This window comes from Bombus vosnesenskii, unplaced genomic scaffold, assembly GCF_011952255.1.
Source record: "Bombus vosnesenskii isolate JDL3184/JDL3185 unplaced genomic scaffold, Bvos_JDL3184-5_v1.1 scf7180000013264, whole genome shotgun sequence".
NCBI classification, from domain to species: Eukaryota; Metazoa; Arthropoda; class Insecta; order Hymenoptera; family Apidae; genus Bombus; species Bombus vosnesenskii.
Window position 1 is genome coordinate 1,659,257 of NW_022882924.1, and position 20,175 is coordinate 1,679,431.

The following is a 20,175-nucleotide window of genomic DNA, read 5'->3' on the forward strand; positions in this document are numbered from 1 at the left end:
TCGCGAGCATCTTCTTTCAACCTAGCGACTGGAAATCAATCGAATATCTCGCGATCAACGCGCTAGAACGTTTCCATCGTCTTTTCCTGCCATTTTTAAATATCCTTCCCGGGCGAAAAACGTGGGAAGAACGAAGGGTAGATAGGAGAACGGAGAACGTGGCGGGGGTGACTGAAAGAGAGACAGACGTGACAGGAATGACAAAAAAGGTAATCTCGACTGACAGAAATCCAGTCACAGGGGAGATCGAAGACGCGACAGAGAGTCATTGACTCTGAGAACTCCCTATATTCTCTTCCGTCATCCCCTTGGGCAGCTGGATGATCAGATTCGCCCTTCCACCAGTTATTTTTAAAGAACTTTCGTGTTTAAGTGGCAATGTACCACGATCAACGATCGTAATTCGCTTTAACGGTACTTCGTGGCTCGATTATCGCCCTAATCAAACTTTCCTATTGTTTTTTTTTTCTGGTTGGATAGCAAGAGAATGAAGATGAAGATCCCCACCCCATATGACTCACGGGAATGCGATTGTGAAAAAAACGAGGCACAGCTGGTTCACCGTGAATCATAACGAAAGTTGCAAGCAGAGTTAAAAATATATTTGTCTTCAATTTTCTGGCTTTATTTGCGTTCTCGTTCGAGCAGCCACAGTTTATTATTGCATCGCTTGTTAAAAAGGATAGCTGTTTGTTCTTTCCACCGACCGTTTCATTGCTCCGTTGTTTTTTCGTTTCGAGAAGATCTCAACCGAAAGCATCTTCCGTTTCGATCGAACGATTGTTAACTTTCGAGTAATGAACCGGCGGATTAAAACAGTAATTCCACCATACGAAGTGGATTATGAAAGTTGGACACTTGAAAATTCCTGTGGCTACGTGGTTGGAACCGCTCGATACTTATTCTGCTCTGGGTCGTATTATGTTCACGTGTAAGTACGATAGAATGCTTAATTAATCAAAATATGTATCGTAAAAAATTTGATTGGTTCTCATATGTATTAGAAAATACACACAGCTGAAAAAATTCCCAAGAATTATTATACATGTTAAAATAATAAGAGGTAACTTTCACGTTTCTTATTGCTTATATCTGTCTATGACAAAATACGAACACGTTCCTCTCTGCGTTCTATAATATTATCTTTCACATTCTAGTTCTCTTTCGTATTCCAGTCATGCATATGTTACGTTGATGTATTCGTACTACAAGATACATAAGAGACATATCGCTATCACGTTTTATAAGCAAAATATGTAATTTCTAACAGCAAATTATGAACTACGAAATTTCCTTTATACCATTAATCAATTTTGCCTTTGCGACGTTTTATATGGGAAAAGTTATCATTATCCGCGTGAAATACAATTGTAAAAACACGGAGCAACGAATTCAACGTCACGTTTTTGGCATGAAATTTACTTTTTAATCATGATCGAACTGATCTTGCAGCCAGCAAGTGGTTCCTCTGTGGATCGAGGATCAATAGACTACGCTTAATTCTCGAGCGTCGAGGAAAATGCGGCAAGGATGGACCGTCTATTGCCATTACGACGGGGCAATTGATCCTCGTGGTCCAAGGTTTTTACATTGTCTAACGCGACGCTGACAGAGTCGAGTCGTTCATCATCGAATCGCGATGAAGGGATACGCGGCCGCATACGTGTAACGTGGCTCGAAGAAAAATTCCTTCGACGGCCACTCAATCTTGTTTTTTCCGCTACGACGCCGCACCGCCTGCTGGCAAGTACTGTTCTTTTGGCAGTTCATCGAAACCTTCAAAACGATCGGAAAGGGTTCGACAGATCCGACAAAGCGAAAAATGGTAGATACATATATTTGCAATTGTGAAGATCTCCTGTGATATGTAGGAATTCTTAGATATACCGTGACTACGAAAAGTATTTGTACATTCCTCTATTTCCCAATGAAGCGTCTTTTTATTACACGCTATATTTCGTTTTCACAGTACCCAAGTTTCGTAGTTGTATGAAAGTATCAGTAAATCATACGAAGTTTAGTATACTTGGACCTAATTAATTAACATGTAATGATATAACAGATACAACGATGCGCCAATATTTTCTGCGACTTTAGTAGTTTATGGATTTTTAAATCTTTAAATGTCTCTCCTATCGATTATAACGTGGAGTAATAACGCGATAAAAATTAATTAGCAAGTCGATGAAAAGAGGAAGCAAAATCGGTAAAGGCACGAAAAGGTGGGACATATTTGTAAAACTGCAAAATAAAATATATGTATTACATATCGACAGTCCAATTTTCTATGTGTACGATCGTTCGTTAATGCCGATAGGGAGAGAATATGGCGAGAGAAAAAGCGAGTCCCTAGATAGTGGAGTATGTGCTCGTGTTTTTCAGAACTAGTTCCAGTTAGGAGACAATTTTTATAGAGAACAAGGGAATTTTACAGTAACGGTTGCGAGAATGAACATTCTAACTATAGAATCCATCCTGTTTTAACACAGGTAGCCTCCATACTATACAAAACGCCAATGGCCAATGCGATTTTTAAATGGAATTGGAATGTAAAAATAGAATAATAAAATACCAATGAAGAAGTTTAAACAATTAGCAGCTGGTATAATCAAGCATATTTATATATAATATATTTATATGTATATATAAAAACAAGCTTTAAATTCGAATCATCGACGAATCACTAATTAATTGCAAAAGATATAAACTGCAAATATTGCTTGAATAAATAACAAGCAATATTATTATATCGTCCTAATATTATATTAGATTATTAAATTGCGCTCAATCATTGCATAGATCATTGTAAATATGATATGAAAATTCAAAAAGTATTGAAAAAATCCCACATTGTATTATAAATATTGGTTATATTTGCAATCGTGAGAATTATTAAACAATAAGAATTAATAGCGTCAATCAATAATTGAAACAATTGAATTTCGATAATAATCAACTCGGTACAAAGAAACTCATATATTTTATTACTAATATAGGGATTTTTATTTTGTATATACTTTTCTTAGAACGATGGAACAGAAAACTATGATTATTTAACTAGAACTATTTTTTAATATATTAATGTACTACAACTAAAGCAACTAAATCGATACAACTAATCAATTTCTAACGGCAACTCGCAACCCACGTCAACCAACAACTACCAATAACCTCTTTTTCCATCAAAGCATTCATTTTTAACGGTTTCGTACTTCCACCACACACACGTTTTCACAGTCGTCCGTGATCAAATATAATCACGCCTTTTCAAGTACTCACTTTTCTGAGAGGATCAGGGAACTCCTAGCAAGTCCATCGACTTTTTAAAACGATTATTTCACGATACTACACTAATAACCTCACAATCAACGTTTCCGGATTCTTCGAATCATAATATCGACGACATACCTGAATCGATGACGCCGCTCTGCGTACTATAACCAATTTCTCCGCAGTAGTCGTACCGTAAACATCGCACTATTCAATCATTCTAGAACATAATTGAACAAGCTGTGTGGATATTCATGGGTATGTATGGTTTAGGGTTAGACTAGATGTTGTGTGCTAATCTAGATTTTACCGTTTCTGTTGGCAGGTGTGCGTGGGTGGTAATTTGTGCTTTTTTGCATGCATTCTCGTATGTCCAACGGTGGCTAAGATTGGTCCCTAATGTATTACCACATGTGTTCGCGTATGTTTAATAATGGATTACTCTATGTATTCGCGTGTGTTTAACCATGAATCAACGCGTGCATTCGCGTATGTACTCGCGTGATTTCGCGTGCGATTACCCGTTTATTACTCCATAGATTGGCGAGGTTATGCGCATGCGTCCACGAGTGACATCTAGTCTGTTTGTGCAAGACCCCGCGAGTTTCTGGGCACGTTTCCTGCGCATTACGTAGTTTTATACGACTTTATACGCGTCGCGAACTTTTTCCGTATATTTTTGTGCGTTTCCGTATGTTATTTTCAATGTATTCACGCGTATGCTTCGCAATACATTTCCAGAATCCTAGAATTTTGTATGCTGTCCTCCGTACGCGTATTGCAGCAAGAGGTGAGTTAATTATTTCTAAATAAGTAAATTCCTGAATTTTTGCATGCGATTGTTCGAACATTCGCGCGATTTCATGCGTATTTCCATCTACCATTCCGGTTAAATTTCCGATTATATGTTTCTGAATTCTTGTACAACTGTTATGCATATGTATGCGATTACGTTATTGAAATATCGCTCATTTATGAAATTACATTCAGATTCATACGATGTAAATCTCAATATTAATACACAGTTTTTCGGTATTGAGGTTAGAAAAATCTATTTCCTTGGTTATGTTAACTTTTATTGCAAAAATGGCGTCGTATTAGACTCCGAACAATGCTTGCAACATCAAATTAAAGAAAAGATGTTAATCTCGATCGTATCGTGCAAGAGATCTTTTCCATTTATCTCATTTTGGTTAGCTTCTATCGGTTTCGTTTTGGCGGCAATTGCGTGACATTTTCTCAATCCTCGGTATGCATTCGGCGTTGTCGTAAGTGCAATCGTTCGCGCTGAAACACCGTAAGGAAACTTGCTACAACAATCGACGAGAAGCCTGAGATTGCCGCGGGGGAAAATTGTTCAGAGGCTTCGTGACGGTTTCCACGGAATATGTGGCGGGCGTGTACGTGAAAGCGGAATTCCATCAGCAACCACTGGAATCACGACACTTCGAGCGTGTCACCTTTGCGCGTTCAATTATAACGCCATAAGAAGCGTTCTAGCTGTCGACTATTACCAGACGCATGAATTAATAGGCTCGAATGCGATTTTCTGATATTCCTACTTCCATGACGTATATTCAATCGTATTTTTCATCGTTCGGCATTATTTTTTAAACACTTTGTTATTGTATTCAGGATTATTTTAACTAATGAAATGTTACAAATTTGCTGTCGTATCAAATAATTTTAGAATTCCGATTATTGATGTGTGAAATTTACGTACATTATCATTGTTAATTGTATATGTATCAGGGAAGTAGTAATACGTGGGCTGTGAAATTCTATTGTCTGTTCAACGTTGGATATTTTAATTATTGCAGATATTTTAATTATTGGTTAATTATTGCAGAATCTCCAGTGATTGTTCGAATTGTAGTTATCGATTATATTTATATATTCGCGAAATAATAATATTTTAGACGCAATTAGGAATTCTACACTGCACAATATTTAATTTATTCTCTTTTTAAATGATAATATCAATACATTTGGAATGATTCTATCTGTATTTTGCCAAACAGCCAGACAATTTCTTGCTATGTAACGTATCAATCAGATCAATCTTCTTTTCTGTCTAGAAGCAATCGTTAAGTTTCAACAGTATAATAAACCATTTCCGAAGCGTGCCTCGAATGGTCCTCTAGAATTATAAATTCTCAGACCTCAATTTCCACGGCTAAAGAGGGCTGTCATTCTGTAACCATCGCGAACCCCCTTTTTCCGCAATTAAACATTCCGGGAAGGAAGAGCTGCAAATTTTATTAGCCTCTAAATTTCCTTACGGTTCTGAAAAAGACCCAGGCTCGTTTTATTTTATCGTCCAAGTATCTTAGAGACCGATTATTCCCTCTTCATCAGCGAATTTGCCTGCTGAAACGAGCAACGGCGATGCCTCTGATTTCCATTCAACCGGTCATAACTCCGAATCGACGAATAAAAAGCAACAGAAGAGAAGCTCGTCGAGACGAAGAAGCCGCAAGATTCAGCTTCCTTTAATCATATCGTTCGCGAGCGCGTTCACTAGCCGCGAAACAGGCCACAAAAGGAGGCCTGGTTAATTTCCGCGCGGAGGGGAAAAACTGGATGGCGCGTAACTGAAACTTCGACTTGTTGAAAAATTTGCAACGCGCCGTGAGCTATTGCCGTCGACGGGACGAGACTAAACCAAACGAGACGGGAGCAGGAGAGAACGAAAGAGGAGTGTGAGGACCTTTTCACGGCAGAACCGCTTCCTTTCCCTCTTGCTTCCTGCGCTTTGATCCTATAATCAGCCCTTTGTTCCTAGCCACTCTGATACGTTTCCCTTGTAAATGACTCGCTGATTCGACCGTTCCTTTTATTAACCATGCAAATATGAAATCGTGATATCGGTCTTTGCCATGCTTTAGCAGACGTAGCTACGAAAGACGATTGTTTAGGCGAACAGAAGTTCGACCCTCTTACGATCGTAGCTCGTTACAATGAAATTTTGGGTGAGAATGTTGCGGGACGGGTGGTTAATTAGAAATTTTACTCGACGATTCTCTGGCAACAATCGAGATTCAAGCGGTCGATTATTCTTTAATGGGAAAACGCGAGGTCGATATTAAAGCAACAATTTTAGATAGGTATCTGAACACGCCAGAAAGTGTTTGAGCAATTTAAATTTAGATTCGAACCACGAGATACCGAAAGACATTATTATACGGAGGATACCGAATAGGGAGCTTAGCGAATAGTCCTCTCGTTCTGTCTCTGGCTTCGTACTATGGCTCGGGCTTGTTACGCAAGAAAGGGGAAGGAAATTGTTAGCGTGTTAATTTAGTTCGGACGAGTCAAGTGTATTTGCGACGGTAATTTCATTAAAAAGAAGACGTGCACCAAGGTACGTCTTATTTTTTCTAAGTAATGCCAGGGTTAAATTGATGAAAAAAGAAATGGAAAGAAATATTATATTTTTGTTTTTAAAGGAAAAATGTATTAAACTCTTTGTTAGTTCTCTTTGAAACAACGCAAGTCTCAAGGAAAGCGAAAAATAAAAAAAGAGTCTCTAAATCATTTTTCCTTGCAACATGTTACGGTATACATACACAGATGGACTAACGTGTAACGTCGATTGAAATTGCAAAGCACACACGTGAATTCAAAGCAAGGAGGTGTACTATCCGCGACCAATGTTTGTGTTTCGGCGGTAACCTGGCGGGATCCAGGTGAAGCAAGATAATCCTCGGTAAAAGCCACTTACGGAGCGGTGTATAGCACTTTAACTTGTTATTATATAAGTTCCCGTGGCGGTGCTTAAATAAGCTTGCGGCCCGGTGAAAAGGAGACGAAAAACGGTGCATGTCTTAGCTCGGCGCAGCGTGAACATTTAACGAACGCTTAACGAGCCGTACGTAACCGGAGAAATAACCTCGGTTGTCGAGCTAAGCAATCCAGTTATCGTCTTCTCCTTTCCCGAGAAACAGCCACGACGAATTTCTGTCTAAAAATACGTCAATCTACGCACAGATCTTATTTTTTCCTATCTTCTTTTCCTAAAGTTTCTCTCGAGTATTTTTGTCGAGCGTTCCTTACGAGGAATTCTTCTCTGTTTTTTGGGGGTGTGAACGAAAGATGTAATTAATAGAGCAACGTTCCTCGCGTTTTAGAAATCGATACGAATGAATTAAAAATGTGGAGTAGGTTTAAAGATACAATTTTATGTAAATCAGACATTCGCGAAGGCAGTTGAGCAAGTTATTCGTTTTCGCAAGGGAATTGATGAATATTTCCAGGAAGAAGAAAATGAATATCGATTAAAAATTGTTTAGCGATTTCGTTTCACAAAGTACATTGAGAAACGAAGTTAGAAGTCAAGCATAAAGTTTCCGAATACTCGTGAACGAAGTTTTAAATCAGTTTCTGGAAATTAATCTTCGATTAAGATCAAACCTGCGATTCTCCGGTCTTCTCCGCAAATGATAAATATTAATTACGTCTATTGTACGAGTGAACATTAAGGTTTAAATTAAATGATCGTAGTGTCTCCGCAAAAGATATTTCAACGAATCAAGTTTAGAGAAATTAGATCGAAAATACCAGAGAATAACGATGTTCGCGTAAAGCGGTCGAGAAACGTCATTCGGCTGAAATAATTCGAGTGGCCGTAAAGGGTTAATATAAACACTGATAATTTCAGATGAAAATGTTACAATAGCAAGACTAGGAAATTTTGACCAGCTGAATTAAATTAACGAATATTTAATTTCGCATAGTAGACAGTTACTGCTTCTTCTCCTTAAAATATTTCTTCGATATCGCATACCGTTAATTCAAGTGCAAAGAAAATTTGGAGAAACAAATTTACAACGATATATCACAGCGAGTAAAATTCCTAGTTTCAATGATCTCGACTGTTTTCGGAAACTGCATCCTTTTCGAGTTTCATTTCACGGTACGAAACGAGCGTCCATAAATCAGCAAGTGTCTAACTTGATTTAATCAACGACGGGTTACTAATTTTCCTCGAATTACTCGTGAAAAGCGTTCAACTGCAAATTTCCCGAGAACCTTAATTAACAACAGGTTGTTTAATCTTTCGTGACTCGCGACGAAAATTCGTTATAATTCCCCTCTCCCTCCCTCTCTCTATTTCTCAACCTTTTTCTTTTATTCGTTTCCTTTCCTCCCATTTTTCTTTCCTTTAAAAAGATTTTAATCCCAAAACTCCTGCTCGTCTAATGATAAACGACCACGACCATGTAAAACTGCGAAAGTGTGTCCCGTGCAGGCAGCAGTTCGCAATTTCGTGGGGAAATTATCGCGAACGTGTCGTAGAGTTCCAGAGAGCCAACTAACGTAAGAACCAGGAGCATAATGTAGTTTTATTGCGGCCACAATTCGGTCCAACACGAAACTTCTCCTTGCTCCTACGACTTCTTCTACATTCTCGAATATTTTGCAACTGTTTTTTCTCGAAACGTTTAACTGAACCATCTACCTAGAGAAGAGAAACGGTTTTTCCTCCGTAGGATCATAGAATTTTCTTACGATAACGTATTCGAAAAAAACACGTTCGCTATGTTTTTCGGACGGAGGAGAAACGCGATTTTCTGCGAACGAATAACTCGGGCAAAGTCAAGAACCGCGAACTTTTGAGAAATACATGGAACACCGATAAGAAATATTGACTGCAATATTTATAAAAGCGGATCTCGGAATCCGAGTGCATGTTATTCAAAGCATATTCGTTGCACGTTTCGTTCTACGCGCGTAGGTTTATAAAATAGGTATAAAAAAAAAAGGGAGAAAAAGTAAATAACGAATATATTATAAATTACAGTAATTTATCGCGCCTTTCGATATTTTTCTATTCGTTTATTTTTAATACATTTCTAATATTAATCTACTTTTCGCAAAGTTTACCAAAGCGTGTACACATCAAAGGGAAAAAATGAAATAAGCGAGAAACCTTGTTGGAAGTCAACACTGGGCAGTCATAAAAATCGGAACTTGACGTTTTATATAACCAACAAACTTCGCTGTATTTTCCCCACGATATTCTTTTCATTCCACGTATTCCAAGAACGTACAAAATTCGCCGGTCTCTTCGATGTTTGCACGGAAAATCGATAATTTGCAGAAGGAATTAAAATGGTTGGTTCGGTTGTTTTTCCAACTCGCAACAAGAAGAGAGGCAGAGGAAGAAAAAAACAAGCAGAGAAATCGAGACAATTCGCGATAGGATGATTCCCGCGGCGTCCCCTTGTTCAATCCAGGGAAACGATTTTAAAATCCCGAGGATACCGTTCGACTGGCTGAGCCCCTTACACGCACGAGTTGCCTGAGCTGCAATCAATAAGAAGTCGAGATTGCTTCAGCGATTGCCTCGGGCTGGATAGCAAGCAAAGGCTTCCGCAGACCGTAGAATGAGAAAAGGCCAACGATTGCGGCTTGCAAAGAAGAATCTGCATTTATCATCGATGTGTAAGCAACGTGGACAAAGATAGCGCGCGGAATGCGCTCTGTGACGGGTATTAAAGAAACGTTCGATCGGTTTGGATCTGGTACGATACTTTAGATCGGAAATTTATGCGCAAATGCTGAGATTCAAACGTTAAAGGATTATACCTTTGGAACTTTTAATTACATCTTTTCACAAATTTAAACTTTCGGATTTTGAAATTTAAAAAGATTTAAAATCTTTCGGTATTTAGCTTGCAATTTACATTTAAAAACTTTAAAACTCTCTTGTATCGTAGTTTGCTGGGATATCAACAATATCATTTTTGTCGTCATCAAATCTTCCCTTTCTTTCGCGTCAACGACTAATCGACATTTCAAATTTTCGTCATCGCGAATTTAATAAATATCCTATCATCGGACAAAACGTACGACGATTACTTTCTAAAGAATTATTTAGTTAGTCACCTGATTCGAAGGTAGAATCTGACGTAAAATATTTGGCTAGAGGGAGAAATTCATTACTAAATGCTGTTGGTTTCAACTCTCTTAGCAAGCCGGCACTCGGCATACAAACTTATAATAGTCAATTCCATTAACGATTTGGTTTTGAATCAGATTCTAATACCCCGGGAAGCGTACACTGCTTTTCCACCCGGAGTGTTGGACGTTGACCCTCCATAATCTGTCAGAAACGACAAACGATCGGTTTCCGTTTCGAACTACTTTGCCTACAGCTCGGTGAAAGAACGGAGAAGTTAAACGTTCTCAAAGTTTCCTGTCTTCTCGCTCCTCTTGCCCGACATCCGCTCGGTTCTCGTTCTTATAATCCCGCGTCATTTTCATTCGCGGCTATCCAACTCTACGGACAAGGAGTCGCGAAGAACATTCTTATTAAGGTCGGATTATCGTGTTCTTCGAGTATACGATGCTTGAATCGCAATTCGTATGTTTGCGATGCTGCTTCTTGTTGTATCATCGACGTTTTATAGCCTTGGAAAAAGGAGATGTTGCGCTACCTCACAGATACTTTGTTTCCGATGGTCGTAAAAGTTGTATCCTCGAGATTAGATGTGAATTAAACCATAGAAATATCGGAAAGCATGCAAAACGTGCAACAAAGTAGGTCGAGTTTGGATAAAGGAGAACGTCGATCCTTGTTTTAGACTTTATTGCGATATCTCATTCGTATATTATTTTTGTACAACTGATTTCTTGTTAATTACGAACTCGTTTATTTTATACCGCACTGCAAGTCGAATACGTCGAAAATCATCTCACGCTTCGAGCAAGTTCTTACATGGTTTCTTGTTGTCTAGTCTACAACTGGAAACCTCATTCGTTTGAAGAGGAAACGAACAAATTTCAAACGAGAAACCCAGAAAAATAAACCCTAGAAGATCCTCTTTCTTCAGAAGAAATAAACTACGAGATTTTAAACACTGCTATCCTTTGAAATATAAACTAACCGTATAACGTGAACAACTTAGAATCGTTTGACGATGTTAAAACCATGAAACCATCGTAGTTGCACAATTTCCAACGCGTAGTCGGCAGATTCAGTTTCTCACCCCCTCAAAATGGGCCAGGATCATTTCGACAGGACATGGTGCGTACGAAACAGCCTTTACGACGCACCAATTCCCATTCCGCGTCATAAACTTGTTTTCCGCGCCCTTACCAGGGGAAAACGGGTCTTCGAATATACACGTGCGCATCCCACCTATGTGTCCACACATAGACACGCGTATTTCCAAGATCAAACAGAAGTCGCACGACGACGAAGGCCCTGCTGTTGTTACCATTGACTCGACTTTTCTCTTTCCCTCTCATCCAAGTCCACCCTTCGAGAAGTCGAATATCCGTCATTCCGGAGAAAGATACTATGGGGAAACGTGACCATTCACGTGAAAACGACCAGAACGTCGATCTTCGGATTTATTCAAAGTTCTTGTTTCTTTCAACGAGATTTTTTAGATTGAACGTTTTCGGGATTATTTAAAGTTTCTATTTTACAGTCTTTGGACGAGGGATTTTTAGAACCGCCTCGATTCTTGGATAAATGATTTTTCAACTACAAACTTTTGGAATTATTTAGATTCTTGTTTCTTTTAACACGGTTCGTACATTGAGCGTTCTTGGAATTATTTGAAATAACGATTTAGATGCAAATGCTTCTAATTGCAAAGATTTGAAAATTTTGCACTCGGATTTGGCATTTTTAAAACTCACAGACATGTTAGAATTACCTCGGTTCTTGTATGTATTTTCCCCAAGTAAGAGACATGGAGAATTTTTAATTTTTCAGGTTATTTAAATTCCCGCGTTGTACGATCACTGTATTAAAAATTCTTGGAATTATATAAATTCTCGATCCCACTATTCACTGATCGAGGATTCCTGCAATTACTACGAGGAATTTATGCTATACATAACTCGGAGAATTATCGCGAAGCAAAGTTAGCGGTATAACAGTGGTAGAAACAAGATAATTCCATTTGACGATCGTCAAACGTCGACGAGCTGTCGTGGCGAGTTCAATTTCGATCGCCGTTCGTTCTTAAGCCCGTTTCACGCCGATTTAATGACCGCGTTTATCCCGCTTTAATTAATTTTTCTCCTACAGGCAATTTATCCAGGTATTTAACGACGCGAGCGCGTCGATTGATTTCTCAAAGAAGCTGCTGCTCTTCGGTTGAAAATTCGCTTAATGTCGAGTGGAAGAATGCGTTCATGGAACAACGAACTCACCGCATATTGCATAGCGGAGGAAAGGACACGTTTTCCTCGGTGTTACACGCGATATATCGCCGGAGAAAGGAGGAAAGGAAAAACCATCGGTTGCAGCATCGCGAAGGGCGATAATAATGTTACAAGAATGAAAAAAGTAGAAGAAGAGGAGAGAGAAAAAGGGAGGAAAAAATAGAAGTGGGTGTAGAACGTACGGTAGAAAATTCTAATTCTTTCGTCTCGCTTTTCCTACGTGGGTTCCTCGTGTAAATATTCCAAAATACAGGAAAAATAAACAACAGTCGCGAGTACACGAAAAAAAGCTTAATGAATATGAACAATTTAAAAGAGGCCGTTGGCTAATGGTTATTTACACCGCGGAGTAAAAAAACGTCGCTGGTTTCTCCGACGAGAGAAACGTTAGCGCGTTCACGGGAGAAATTTGGAAAAATAGGTAAACGATTAAGTTGAAAGGAGCGAAGACGAAAGGCAGGAAAAGTGGTCTACGAGAAAGTAATCGTTCAAATTGGCGGACTCAGTCTGCCGAGGATCAAACGTAATTTATCTAAAGTGCGTTCATAAGTCTTGCAATTAGGTGGTTGTCGAAGGGCGCACGCGAGCAATTATTGGAGAAAATTGGATAATTCCATTGAGGCGGTACGAAAGAGGGTTAGTCTCATGATAGTGACTAATGACGATAAGCTTTGAATTAGCCGCCCTCCTGGTAAATTAACCCACTCCTTCTCCACACTGGTTATCGATGGTTTCCGTTATTCAAGGTCGTCCTTTGTTTTATTTAAATTAAACTTAATCCAACACGATCTACCGCGTTTTATTAAATTAATCGCATTAAAGGAACGATGATATTATTTTTCACATAGGTAGGAAGGAGCAGATTTATATTTCCTTAAAGAGGAAAGGAGTAAAGGTTCTCCTTAACCCGGTAACTAGGTCGTTCATTAGTCGGAAACTCCCATAATCGCAGACTTAAAAGTTAATCGCTAGAAATTAATTTGACGAATTTCAATGCATTCCGATTATAAATATCGTATAACGATACATTGGAAACATAATACGCCAAGAGAATAAGTTATTACATCGAGATGTTATTAACAATTCGAGTAAGAAACCAATTCATTTCCTCCAGTTAACCTGATAATTGATCGACACTTATTAGAACAAATACGATTAATACAAATAGAATTTACAGGAGTAGAATAAACCTACGCTTATTGCCATAAGTAGCAACGGTCCATCACATGTCAGACAAGCGAGTCACGGATGCCTTTGATCAGACATCAGCGTGATCTTGAGAATTCCAGACTTTTAATCAAAATAATAACAATAAGAGAAAGAACGACGATGAGACAATGGGAATAATCGTGCTGGTATATCGAGACTTACCAGTGACCTTGATGTGGTAGGGTAGTTGGGCACGCCAGGTGTCTTGCATTTTTCTGTCAGGTGCGACGCAGCGATATTCGCCAGCTTCCTGGTAAACGACTCGACTGAGAGCCAATGGACCGGGACCACCGACTGGATCCATTCCAGGACCATGTCCCCAACAACCACCGTCGCACTCCAGAGTCACCGCGCCCCCGATCTGAACTTCCATCTTTCGGGAATCGGTGGCCTCACCGTTCAACGCTTCCGCTTCCGTTTCCATGTCTGGATCATCTAAACATCGATTTGAACGATGATTGGCCAGGAGGCCAGGAGGGTAAAACAAAAGCAACGGAGACACAGGCAGAGATAGATACAAATACGTAAAGATTTATTTAACAAAAGTACGAAATTAGACAGAGCACGATAACGTTTCGAATATTCGAACCATCGAGTCTTCGAACTTATTACACGCCAAGTTTCTTGCTTCGTTCGTTCCAAACTTCCCATCCGTACAATTTAACGCGGAAAATATATTTTCCACAAAAGTGGCGTCTTTGGATATTCGCTACAGGGCGAAGGAAATTACAGATTTCAATTTTTCCAATGGCCTCGACATATCAGAGGCGAGCGCGTGCTCGCGATTCTCGGGCACGCGACTCGCATTCGTATCCAGAGGTATTTTAAAGCGATCCTGAAATCCGACCGGTCGTTGTCATCGATAAGAACGAGGTGGCCGCGCATCAGGAATCGCACGCACGTACCGGGAATAAAGTTCAAGGTAGAAGTGGCGTACCCACGTGTGAGCTTCGGGAGAAAATCTTTTTGCCGGAGAACGAGGGCAAGGGAAGATAGGACGGACACCGATGACGCTCGCATCGGTGTACCTTTCCTTTCCCAATTTTACCTGCGGAATTATATGTGCGCGATCGTTTGCTCCGCTGCGAGCTAACGCTATGTTCACAATTACGAGGAGAAAGGGTGTCGAGGGGTTGGTGATGTCGTGGTCGGGCTATCTTCTCTCCGAGAGGAGAATTAGAACGTCGGTAGATAGGGTGGAATTGGTTGGAGGGAGAGGAAGAGGGAAACAAAAGGAAGAGAGGAAAGAAGGGCAAAGAGGCGGGCGAAACGGAAACGATGGTGGGGATAGTCGAAGGGGATGGAGAAAGAGAGCAGTCCTTTGAGTTAGCAAGCTGATCCTCTGGCTCATCCTATAACAAAACAAAGGGATCAAAGTGGTGGATGCGACGATAGGAGGCTTTTACACCCTCCCTCAAGCCCCGGTCGGCTCGCTGGCTATACCTCGTTTGTCTTGTAGTTTGTTCGGAATTTTACAGCAAACACAATCGTGACGCTATAACAAACAGCGGGTACACTGCGAGAAGGGTGGTAGATTAAGGGGTGAAGGGAAGAGTTTCCACTTTTTCTTTGTTAGCCTCCTGAATGCACGCGCGTTCGCGAATACGCGAGTGTACGGAGAATCTCTGTTTTTTAATGGCGATTCTCGTTACCTACGAATTTGATCTATCACCGGAAATTCCGACTGACGCGCGCTTTGATCCTCGATGCGGGCAATTCTGTCGCGATTCACCGCATCGATGGGATCCATGCGTCGTGATCTCGTGCGTCGTGTTGAACCGACTCGTCGTTTATCGTGCAAAAATATAAAAATACTCGAGCGCCTATTGTACCACGCATCCATGTTTTATCCGCTGCCGAACAATTTTCGAGAGGATGTTTTCGAGCCTCGATGAATTGTCACCTTTTTACATTCTGGATTTGAAATCTACACACGTAGATAGTTTGTTTTACATAAATACATCTCGTGCGATCTGACACGTTCCAATTGAAATATTATCGATAGTCGAAGCTCGTTGATGAGATCTCTAGAACTAAAGCATTCTTTAACGTCTCTGTTTAACGATCAATCCGCAACTATCCGTCTTTGAAACTATACGTGACTTCAACTTTGTTGTTCGTTACGCTGTCGAGAGCTTAAGTACTTGGGATGTCGATTGTTGGAAGCTCGATTGCTTTTGACTCCGTGCAATGTATTATGTTTCACGACTGATTGGTAACCGATAGGCCAACCAAACTGCTAACTAGCCACTACCTTTGGAAGATATCTCGACCTCCTTCCCTTCGCTAACCGCGTCTTTTTCAGATACCTAGCGTATCCGATGACGGACAGAACTTTAGCTGTAGCATCCCCGAAATTTAGAAATTTACAACGAAACATACTATGTTTCTGAAATTTAGTCGAACGTTCGATTTCGATGTTTCGCTTTTCCTAAACGCGACAGCAATCACGGAAAGCGACCGCCTAGCATCGAAAATCAATTTCCTAAACAACACAATTCGATCGATCCGAGCGTTTCCGAAATCCACCGTTTGCTCTCTCCGCCACTCTGAAACGTACGTTATCTATGATTGCACGAAATTGGTGTTCGCCGTTTAAAATCCTGCTAGACGTTATCCACGGATAAGTAATCCGGCCAGGAGATTCGAACAGGACGCAGTTGCGCTGTAATCGATAATTCCTTACAGGGGGATGGCTGGTTTATAGGTGCACTCGAGCCATCTAAATTGCGTAGAGATTAGGTGCTCGGAAACCCGTATCCAGGATCCCGTCGGTCGACGGTGCGAGCGGAAGCTGGAGCTGAAGAGGCGGAAAGGGGCAGAGGAAGTGGAAAAGGAGGAAACTCGAAGGTTCGAGGGGAACTCTGCCACCCTCTCCTCTCTTCCACGGGTTATAATGGCAAGATGGAAGGTCGTACGGGGTCCAAGGCTGGGTAGGAAATTTGCAAATTTTCACGACAGGGCACGGATAATTTCCGGTTGGCTCGGTGGTTTCCGTACTTGACAAATGACTGTGGTTTCCGGTTATCGGCTGCGACGACCACCATCCCTCTTGCATTCCGAATTAGCGAGAATGTCTGTTGCCCTTTAGGAGAGGCGATACTCTTTTCCACGTTCGGTCCACGATTACCTACTCTTCTCCTTTGCATTTCTATGGATCGCCATTTCCTCGAAGATATTTACTTCCCGAGTGAAACGTTTTTTTCGTGTTATTTGTTCCTTATTTTGTTCGTGGTTTCCAATGTTTTAAATATTCCAATCTTTTTCTTCGAGATTTGTTGTAAATCATTACATTTAAAAAAATATGTTTTCTCGAGCTATACGGTGTTTGGCAAAAAATAGCGTTCAATTTTATGTCAGTATGAATTTGTTAGATCGATCAGGTTTCAACGCGATTTTTGCGACAGGAACGTTCTTTTTAACGAATAAAAGGTTTCGTAGAAGACAAATATTTCGCTGCATAAACGATGAAGCAGCAACATTTATCTCATTCGATCGTAATATAAAATGGTAAATTGTCTCTTCAGGAGCAGGCAATACGCGTAGACTGGAAAATGGATTTTCTGTCGAAATTTTAAGGCAATTTTGAATCGCCTTTACCACGGCCGTTTAATAACATAAATCTTCGCCGATGACGCAAACATATCGCGTTTCGAAGACTCGGTGGATCGTTTCGACGAACGAGACTGCCGATTCAATCGCTCTCATAACTCAAACAGCCGTGCAACGCGGCCCGCGATTTCCATTAATTTCTAATATTACTGTACCCTTTATCGGCTCGTACAGCTGCTCTACTTATTCTATTTTTAACCTTTTCATTGTTATGGAACGAAATGGTCGTTCCATAGCCCGCTCAATAAATCCATTCGTTAGCTATAGACACCGATAGATTTCAACGTGTATTTAACGCGATTTTTAGCGCCTTTACTTAACTCAATATCGTAGCAATTGACGAATCGACATAACATAACATTGATAACATAAAGTCGTTTCGCGTCCCACTGTCTTATTTCGCGATCGAACCTGCATTTCCATAATGTTGTACGAAAACGAAAAGGGACTTTTCGCTTTTAAAAGATCGTCTGTTTTCTGCAATATCATCAGAATGGGCTATCTTCGAAGCATCTCTCTCGATACATCGTACAAACTAACTAGCTTTTATACATTACAAATGTAATCGAGACTTTATCTTACAATCGATCGTTCCTCGCGCTTGAAAATTCAATTTTCTGCTCTTTATTTGCGCGATAACACGGTTATCTTGCCAACGCACTCCTCTCCATTTCATCCAACAGAAAATGAGAAGAAAAATAGAATAACTGTGAAATTATCATCGCATTCTGTATACAGTTTCGTGTTTCTAATTTGATATTAATCTAACTTCTAATTTCTCTAACGAACAAAGAACACGTTAATGCGCTTAATTGGCAAGAAACTCAACAGGTAACGGATGCGTTTAACAAAGGAAACCCGAGTCTTCGTAAATTACGATACGTAAGAGTGTCAAGCTAGTCTCACAGTTTTGACAGGAGTTTAGAAAGCACGCCAAGTCTCTGAATATGTAAATTACGTTGATGGGAAAAATACTCACAGCGTACGTTTAGGAAATAACCGATACTGGTGAATATGCCGAGCATGTGCCTGGTGTAACATTTGTACCAGCCGCTCTCGGCGCGGCTGATTTTTGTGAAGTTCAGCCATCCGTCGTCGCTCTGCTCGACGGGTGGTCCATTGTCTGAAACACAAACAGAGAGGCTGTATGGTACGGGAATTAACTCGGTGGAAACATCACGTCGCCCGACCGAACCGGCGGCGATTCTACGCGCACGTTTCTCGCGCGGAATCGCGCCGTGCCCCAACCCGATTAACCGGCATCGCGTCGTTGGTATTACGCGGTCGACGCTGGCGCGACGCCAACACAGGCCTCGTTATTGTCTTTCGAAAAATCTCTGCACGCGCGGGATTACGCGCCAACGATTCGAAACCTCCGATGGGGTAAGGGGATGCTGTTTCGAGGGTTAAGTCGCTGGGAACAGGTAACCTCGTGTAATTTTACTATTTGCTATATAGGAAGCCATGGTAAATAAGAAAGTCTGTACAATTGTGATACTTTTAGAGCGAGTACAAGAGAAACTTGCGTACTTTTCGTACTTTCCTAGAAACGAACTAATCTCACGTGGTCGTAACATTTTCGGTGCAAGGTTTAGTAATCGAGCGAAATCTTATAATTTCGATATTTGAATTGCTGCTATACGCTGGTATATCGCAGCAAGCGTATCTCGGCAAACTAGCGCTGTCTCGTTTTCAACATTGAACGTTTTTATCCGGAACGTCGAAAAGAAATACGAAAGGATTAATAGAAAAATTAGTTACAAAGATTGAGAGCAATTGCATGAATTTCTATGGAAGAAATGTATTCTCATAATATACTACGCCACGCCAGGTTAAAGATATATGTCGAATGGAATATGAAATTGGAATTAGTAGAAGCATAAGTCGTGGACGATGAAAATTGACCGGAGTACCGATAAATCAAACTACCCAGCAATTCCACCTATCAATAATCCCGATTAAAACGAACGGCCATGATAAATCTTCGGACGCTACAACCCTTTCGTGCAGCCGGAACTTAAAACTCAGCGATCGTATCGATCGTATTTTCGTTAATCAAATTAGTACACGCGACTCGGCTATCTTCCTCCTTGCGAGTAGGCGGGGCGCGACGGCACGATAAGAAACAAACAAAAGTGAACCGCGAGGATCTACCGCGGCTCGGCTTATTCGAGCGAACGAGTAAAACAAAGAAGCCGAGGAAAAGAAAAAGGAAGCAAGGAAAAAGAAGCGGCATGGGAATCCGCTGGTATCCGTTTCGCGAAGTCGTTCGCGAAACTTTCATCCGGCCATAGGCATTTCGTTGGCTCGTTGTTTTTATCCCGCCCACGATGCGATTTGACGAAAAGCAGGATTCGACGCAGCTGTCGGATTTACTGCTAGTTCTCTGTGCTACGTCCTGAATGTGTAACAACGTCGACCAACAGAAGCACAGAGATGAAAAAGGAAGAAGGGTAAGTTTGCTAACGGCCGTGGCGAAAGAAACCGAATCGAAAAGAGAAAGAAAAAGAGAGAGACGAGGAAAAAAACATTCTCGCGTGTATACTCCTCGGTCGACGAAGTTTTCTGACGAAACTTTTGTATGATCCGGTATAACAGTCTTTGGTGGTTGAAACTCGGATGGTTCAGAGGGCGGATCACCACCGACTGTCTCGTTAAACAGCGAGGTCGTGCCGTTGCCAAAACAAGCTCGATTGTGTTAACGGGACCTATAGGCTGGGAAGGACTAGCAAGATGTCGTGCTATTTTCTATGAAATAAGAGCGGCCCGTGACTTGGCCCGCCAAGCACCATATATCCGGTAGGGTTATGCGGGATTCCGGCTATTTGGCTCGGAAACAAACGAATCGTGTTTCAAACCGAGACAACGCAGAGAGAAGCTCCGGAAAACGGATAGAGT

At 40.8% G+C, this 20,175-nt stretch overlaps 1 protein-coding gene across 1 annotated transcript in view; it reads right to left on the minus strand.

The window, feature by feature from the left end:
- Positions 1-20,175, minus strand: part of LOC117240437 (B-cell receptor CD22) — a 312,271-nt gene that overhangs the window by 60,555 nt on the left and 231,541 nt on the right. Inside the window, exons 8-9 of the mRNA XM_033506479.1 lie at positions 18,257-18,400; positions 13,828-14,100 (exon numbers count right to left, since the gene is read on the minus strand). Of these exons, the coding sequence (XP_033362370.1) occupies positions 13,828-14,100; positions 18,257-18,400 (417 nt within the window). The remainder of the gene's footprint in view (positions 1-13,827; positions 14,101-18,256; positions 18,401-20,175) is intronic.